The 7,592-nt window shown below is 45.5% G+C and overlaps 1 protein-coding gene across 1 annotated transcript; it reads left to right on the top strand.

Annotated features, from left to right (window-relative positions):
• The first annotated feature begins 2,236 nt into the window (after nt 1-2,236).
• On the top strand, nt 2,237-4,368 carry LOC138825656 (mRNA decay activator protein ZFP36L3-like). The gene is made up of 2 exons (XM_070020332.1): nt 2,237-2,653; nt 4,033-4,368. Exons 1-2 carry the CDS (start codon nt 2,237-2,239, stop codon nt 4,366-4,368), a joined length of 753 nt encoding a protein of 250 aa, XP_069876433.1.
• The last annotated feature ends 3,224 nt before the right edge of the window (nt 4,369-7,592 follow it).

The raw sequence follows: 7,592 nt of genomic DNA, 5'->3' as shown, positions 1-7,592 counted from the left end.
ACAGCACTAGCTAGAATGAAACTTCTACAACTTCTGATTCATGTATAGCCAAAGAAATAATGTGTAAAGCCTAAATGGCAGTAAATTCTGCCTCAGACCTTTAAATCATGTTTGGTCAAAGGACCTTTATTTGTTTTAAATACTGTTTGTGTTAAAAACTAAGGTAGAGAGAGAAACCTGTAAGAGATCAGGAGATGTTGAGAGTTTATATATTTTCTGCATACAAATGAAGTGTTGTCTTAAAAGCAAGCAATTGTTCCAAAAGTGAAACAGACAGATGAGAGTAGGTCCAAAGGTTAAGGCATATTACAGAAGATGTATTATAGAGGATCATGGTTCGAAGTTAGCCCAGGCAGAAAAGTGCATGACTCCATTGACATTTAACCAGCAAAAATCTGGACAGCCATGAACAAACAAACCAAGTGAGAACATGAGGCCTTGAATTCAAGATATGGTATGAAAAAAAATTGTGTGTGGGGGGGGGGTTAGGGGGTGGGAAGTTCTGAGGCTTGAACTTAGGACCAGAGCGCTATCCCTGAGCTTTTGTGCTCAATGCTAGGGACTCTACTATTTGAGCCATAGCTCCACTTCTGACTCTGGTAGTTAATTGAAGGAAAGAGTCTTGTGGACGATGTTCCTAAGCTGGCTTTGAACCATGATCCTCAGATCTCAGCTCCCTGAGTAGCTATGATTACAGACGTGAGCCACTGGTATCCAGCTATAGCATGCTTTATTTTATTATGGAGAAAGATGAGGTCTTAGTTCCCAGGATGGGCTCACATTCCAGCGCTCTTTGGATCACTGTGTAGGAAAATGACTTAGGGATCCCTTAGTGAGGCAAACCTGCCTGAGGATGAGCTGGATGGACATGGGCTCATTACACAACCCTCCTGCTGGCTGAGGTCTACTTCCTTTGGAAGGAAAAAGCTCTGAGGATGGATATAGGAGAGCAAGAATGAAGCAGAGAGTTGGGGGTTAGAGTGTTTTTTCTGGGCTGAATGTGAGTATGATGCTGAGAACAGTCTGAGGCTTCTAGAAGGTAAGGCTTCAGCAGGTGGAAAAGGAAATGGAGTCTGCTCTACTAGGTGCCCAGTCTCAACCTGGAAGCCTTGGTTGTGGAAGACTCGTGCAAAACCTTCCTGATCTCCACAGAAGAATAAGCAGGAGCTTCCAAGCGGCACTTCCTCTGTCATCGTTTCAGGGGTAGTTCTTGGTGATTAAACTCCTGTTTCCTTTGTTTCTCCCATTCCACTCTCTCAGAGTTCCTGTTTCATTTCCCATCTTTGGTGTGATCTGCTTAGGGTGATTTTGCATACCTGGGGGACATAACTGAAGGAGCTGTCTTGCCTTGATCTCCACCCACCTTCCTTTATTCTGATATTGCTACTACATATGCCAGAATGATTCTGGAATATGGTATCTCCATAGCAAAGAGTCAGAGTGCCATGTGGGAGTTTAGCAAAAGAAATGCATTGGAGCACAAAGTGCCCTGTGTATGTGGATAGCCTCTATGGGTACTGGTTAGTCTCCAGCTTCCTATTTGTAGAATAAAATACCCAAGGCAATCAGTGGGGAAAGAGAGAAGGTCTATTTTGTCTCTTCCATTCAGAGGTTTCAGTGCATTGGTGTTTGTCTCAGTTGTATTTGAGGTGGTCTTGAGGGAGCAGAATACAGCATAGAACAAGTGAAAGCACAAACTTGCTTCCGTCTTTAGTCACAGGTGAAAAGAAGAGGAAGAGGAGGGTCTACGACCCCACTATGCAGTTCTAGAACATACCCTCCCTGACCAGAGCAGTCCTGAGAGGATTAGGGTCTCACCCATCTAGCTCTGTCTTCTACAAACCACATATTTAGCTTTGCACGTGCAGTGTTGATCTCACATGTTGATAGAGAGCTCATTTTTTTAATGGGCAAACAGGTTAGAAGTGCAGAGTGAACAAGACAGACAAGAGAAGACGCTGTGAGGGTAGTTTAGGGTAATTTATTAATATAAGAGTGATTTGGTGTATACAGCCATGGCAATGCTATGAGAAATACAGGCCATGGATACAAAGTTAGAGGCATCGGAAGGAAGGAAAACAATAAAGTGTCTTGACAATTATGTCACTGCAGTGATATGAGTGGTAATTGACAGAGAAAGGTTCATATAGATTATTCTGGTTGGTTATTATCAAGTATTGTCAGGATACAAAGCTCCTCCTGAAATGTGAGGTTCCTCTGTGCTGGTTGCAAGCACATGTCATGGACAGAATGTTCAACCCCAGAGGCGCAGGCAGGAAAGGGGAATCAGGTACCTGAAGGCTTTGTCCAGGGGTCAGATGGCTTCCTAGCAGCAGCATTGCTTCTGGCAGCAGCACTTCTGCTGGCAGCAGCAGCACTTCCCACAGCCACAGCACTTCCCACAGCCACAGCCACAGCCACAGGAGCCACAGCCACAGGAGCCACAGCCACAGGAGCCACAGCCACAGCCACAGGAGTTGCAGCAGGTGCGGCGGCAGCAGCAGTACCTGGGGGAGCAGCAGGCACAGCAGCCACGGCAGCAGCCGGCACAGCCACTGCAGCACCCACCACAGCCACAGCCACCGCAGCCACAGCCACAGCCGCCACAGCCACAACCACAACCCATGGTGTCAAGAAGGAAGGTTCAGATGAGGTGGAGAGAGAAGGTCCAGGAGAGAAGAGGACGTGTGTGTGTGTGATGTCTCCCTCTGCTGGGCAGCCCTTAAGTACCATCCTGGCCTGGCACATGACCCTCAGTCACTTCCTTGTAGCTGTTATTGCAGGTCACACAACAGGGTCATGTCGGGCCTCCCTTGTTTACATCCTACACCCTTCCTATGACCCAATTCATAGGACCCAATACATCTGCTAATAGCAACTTTTCCTTTCCGAAGCCATTGTGGAAGGAAGCCAGGAGATGCTCACGTTTGAAGGTGCTCGCCACCTGATAGTCCCAGCTGAGTGTTTCCAATGAGGATTCAGTAGATCCAGGGTTTTGGGGTTGCTGTTACTCCCTTGCACTTCTCCTGAATGGTTTTTTTCTCCATACTTTTAGTTGAAATCTCCCTGATTTCAGTAGGCATCCTAAATGCAAAGGAGAATCCACATAGAACACACCATGTAGTCCCAATTCTCGTATCTTTCTTTTCCCTGGATGTTGTAAGGTCAAAGGGATATCAAAGGACATTTAGCAATGTGCAGTTCATTAAATGGACCAGTTTCTTGTTATTTCATGTGTTCTGAACTGTATTTAGATATATTCCTAGCAAAAAAGGACTTATTTCTGCTTGTAAAACAATCATCAAGGCTTGGTTGTACAGAAGACAAATCACAGTGTCATGCTTCCAACGAACAGGCAGGGAGTGTTTCCAGCCCCAGCAGATACCAGATTCCACTGCTCAAGAAAGCCATGATGGTGTCTGCCGGTGGCAGTGACCTTTGATGCCATGCTCATAGTTCCAGCTCTAGATGCTCATTTCTATTGCAATCGAAGGCAAGCACTGAGCCTGGGTATCACTCACTTACATACAAGGAGCCACCGGGTCATTGAGGTTGTCTGAAGATGCCCTTGGGCTGTGAGCCCAGCCCACAGCTCTCATACAAGGCCCACGTATTGGCCACTGGGGAGGAGTGAAGGCCAGCCATTCCTGTGCCAGTCTGGCCACGTTCTCCCACACAGCTTTTAGGCCTGTTTGTTTTGTTTTGCTTTTATTTTTATTTTTTATTGTCATTATGAAGGGGTTATATGACAGAAGGGTTACATTTCTGCTTCATCTTATACAGGGTTCTAGTTTTAGGGAAAGATGAAGTCTTTTCAAGTCTGAAAGTGAAGAGAAGACAAAGATACTAATAGACAGGAAGTAAATAGGAGCTGGTGAGACTCCTGACTGGGCAGCAGGCCTGATGACAACAAGGAAGTGGTCACCTGACCCACCTTCCTGTCCCAGCTTTTGGTACTTAAGGCCCGCCCAGCAGACAGGGAATCAGACCTCCACTCATCTCCCAAGTCCTCCATCCTCACCTTTCCTGAAGTCCTCTCTATTGACACCATGGGTTGCTGTGGCTGTGGAGGCTGTGGTGGCTGTGGCTGTGGTGGCTGTGGCTGTGGTGGCTGTGGCTGTGGCTGTGGTGGCAGCTGTGGTGGCTGCTGTGGCTGCTGCCGTCGCTGCTGTGCCTGCTGCTCCCCCATCATCTACTGCTGCCGCCGCAGCTGCTGCAACTCATGTGGTGGCTGTGGCTGTGGCTCCTGTGGCTGTGGCTGTGGGAAATGCTGTGGCTGTGGCTGTGGGTGTGGGAAGTGCTGTGGCTGTGGCAAGTGCTGCTGTCAGCAGAAGTGCTGCTGCCAGAAGAAATGCTGCTGCTAGTTAAGTGCTGTTCCTAGACAACAGAGATGGTGGCTTCCCTACCCCTCTGTCTGCTGGAATCCCAAGGACCTTCACACTCGGTCTGTGACTTTGCTCGGTATTCTGGGTTCTTGTCTTTTCTACCTGGGTGTTTCCAGCCTGTCTGAGGAATTTCTTACCCAACAACAAACAGTAACACAAGGGCTTGGACAGCCCAGTTCCTGAGAATTCACATCACGGATCTCCATCCAAACAGGATATGTTTTCATGTGCAACCTTGTTTCCCTCCCATTTCTGTGCCTTTCTCTTTGCCTCTCTCCTATTTCTCTTTCTACTTATCAACAGTTGTTTTAAAATCTCCTAATAAATGCAAATTTAAGACAAAAACATCCCTCTGCCTTTCCTTTGATGCGTCCCTATCTCCAATGCTGAAAATGTCTTCTCTGACCAGCTGAGTTGGTTTTCAGGGCCTAGTTTTGTTACTGACGATGTGTGTGTAATAGTTAGCTTTCCACAGCTGTGACAGAACACTGGAGAAAGTAACCTTAGAAGAGAAGATTTCATATGGCTCCTAGCTTTTAGTGGCTTCAGTCCACAGTGATCAGTTTTCATTGTTGTGGGAGGTTTTGAGACAAAATATGATGGTGGGAGCATGTGGTAGATCAAAGCTACTCACTGCCAGGTGTTTGGGGAGCAGAGAAACAGAGCAGGTACAAGGAGGAGGTAAGATTTGGTACCAGATAGAGCCTCCTCCAAACTCAATTCCTTCTTAGGTCTCACCTTCTGATTTTCGATTACTGTCCAGTAGTCCAGCAAACTATGAAGATGGACATTGATGGAATAATTAATTGATGAGGTCAGAAACCTCATAATATGATCACTTCCTTAACCCTTCACTGCTTTATTGCTTTATTGCTGCACTGCACATCTTGCTTCAACAAATCGGTCTGTGAGGGCAGCGGGGGCACTGTTGATCTTCACCATCAGTGTCCTCAGCTCAAATCCTGTCCTATGCACAGAGAAATAGTTCAAACACTTCACAGTTACATCAATTGCCAGTGCTTTTGCCTGCTTTCCATGTACCGAGGTCATTTATTATGATCTTGAGCACAGATTATTACAGTGCAGGTTCTGTTTTATGTTGAAGTGTTAACCTAAACATGTAGCTATATATACAGAGTTAGCATGTCCTGTATGTTTAGCATTTCCATTTCCCCAGGAAAACAAATATTGTATTAGGTTGTCAAAATGAGAGGATCTGAATGGACCTGGGTTGATCTTATTGTTGCCTGTCAGCAACTTTTAACTACACACATCTCTGCTTGTGGAGGAAACGTTGATGTTTCTAAATTGACAGCTACCAACTTACATATCAGTGTGTTAATGCAGACAGCATTGTCCAGGGAGGTCCAGAGTGGCTTAAGTCAGCCAGAGCTGCACAGCCCCTCTACTAGGTTGTCTGGAGTAAACTCTGCATTTTCGTATTGGCCACAGGGACATAGCCTGTATAATCCAAGCTGGCTTCCTAACTTGAATTCTTGTCCCTTCCCCGAATCTCTTTTCTGTCATACTTTGTGTATTGTGATCTGGTGCTAGAAAGTTCCAGGCTGAAAGTAGTGTAGATAAATGGCAGACTCCACAATGTGAAATCAGCCAAAACCTCTGTGTGGGAAGTTTTCTCATTCTGTAACTACTAGTTTCCTAAGTAAATCAAAACAAAACAAAACAGAACAAAAAAACCTAATGAGGAGATGTCACACTATTTACAGAAAACCTCTCTTTGTGTTCTGAAATTTGTATTCAGTTAAAAATGTGTACTATTCTCTTAGTGATCAAATGTCTGCAATCACAGCCTACATCTTATTTAGTAATGCACCTGGACCACACAGGATCTGTTTTGTTATTAGTTATTTGTTTTCAAAGCCTAAACATAGACCCCAAATTACAGTCTGCTTAGAGAGATGCATGCCAGGCTGTCATCTAAGTTAAGATCAGGTGGCCCACACTTCCAGTGAGTTCTTCAGTAGCCTCCCGCTTTCATCAAAATTTCTGAAGCATCATCCTGTCCCATTTTCTTGACTTTGGTGGTGGCATTTTCAGAAGGACGATCTGAAAGCCAAGGGTGTTAAAAATACCATAAATCACACTAAAAATGTATCTCACATCCGGGCTGCAATCGCTACATAATTCTGTCGCTATTTGTTAAGGACAATTCATCATCGGATTCACCTAAGACTCACAACCTCTGAAGACCCACTGCCAAGAATGCATCATTCACGTGTGCTGCTGACACCCATGGTAATGACTATGAGAGTTTGCTGGAGTGCTAAGCCACAGAAGTTGGTGTCCTAAATAAGAGGAATAGAGTTTTTGGAGGCAAGAAGTCCAGTCAAGGCGACAGGAGGTTTGGATTATTTTTTTCTCCTTGGTTCAACTGGCTGACTTCTTATTCATAGCCGCCTCCCCCCACCTCCCACAGCACTGTGTTCTAAGCTTCTCTTCTTATGAGACAGATCCAAAACCTCACTGAATAGTTGAGGGTTTTTGTTGTTGTTTGTTTTGTGTTTGTACTGGTCTGGCTTGAGCTCAGAGCCTGGGCTCTGTCCCTGAACTTTTAGCTCGGGTCTAGAACTCTACCATTCAAGCCACAGTGTTACTTTTGGTGTTTAATTAGAGAGAAGTCTCATGGACTTGCTTGCTGCCCAGGGTGGCTTTGAACCTGGATCCTTAGATCTCAGCCTCCTGAGTAGCTAGGATTACAATTGTGGGCCATTGGTGCCTGGCTTACTAGCTGGTTTTATTTAAACTACTTTAAAGATTTAGATCCTTAAAATCTAAGAAAAGACCCGGATGTTTCCTCCTGTGTGAGTTGCTCGATCACTGGAAAATGGGAGAGAGGTTCCCCTAGCTTCATAAGGCTTTGAGGTCTACTTACTAAACACATTTCAGGATGCCTCATGGAGTAAATGTTTTAGCAAGGATTAACTTTAGTGTAACTTTGAGAAGTAGGAAAAAAGAAACATTTCTTGCTCTCCATGAAGGGAATAAGAATGCTAATGTGTCCAAAGGGAAGCTGTTATCTGCTCCCTGTATTCTTTCTGCGCTGGGGCGGAGGTGGGGCGGGGAGTGTGGGTACACATGATCATACACATTGCAGCCCCCGACAGACAACGGCTCTTGGTGGCCAAGATGAGTGTTGCTTATTGTTCTAAAACTTCTGGGCCTACCCAGACCATAGGTGAGCTTCAG

The sequence above is a fragment of the Dipodomys merriami genome, unplaced genomic scaffold (assembly GCF_024711535.1).
Source record: "Dipodomys merriami isolate MVZ:Mamm:240054 unplaced genomic scaffold, mDipMer1.0.p SCAF_1, whole genome shotgun sequence".
In the NCBI taxonomy this organism is placed as follows: domain Eukaryota; kingdom Metazoa; phylum Chordata; class Mammalia; order Rodentia; family Heteromyidae; genus Dipodomys; species Dipodomys merriami.
Note: the sequence above shows the minus strand (reverse complement) of the source record. Positions and strands in the feature narration are given on the sequence as shown.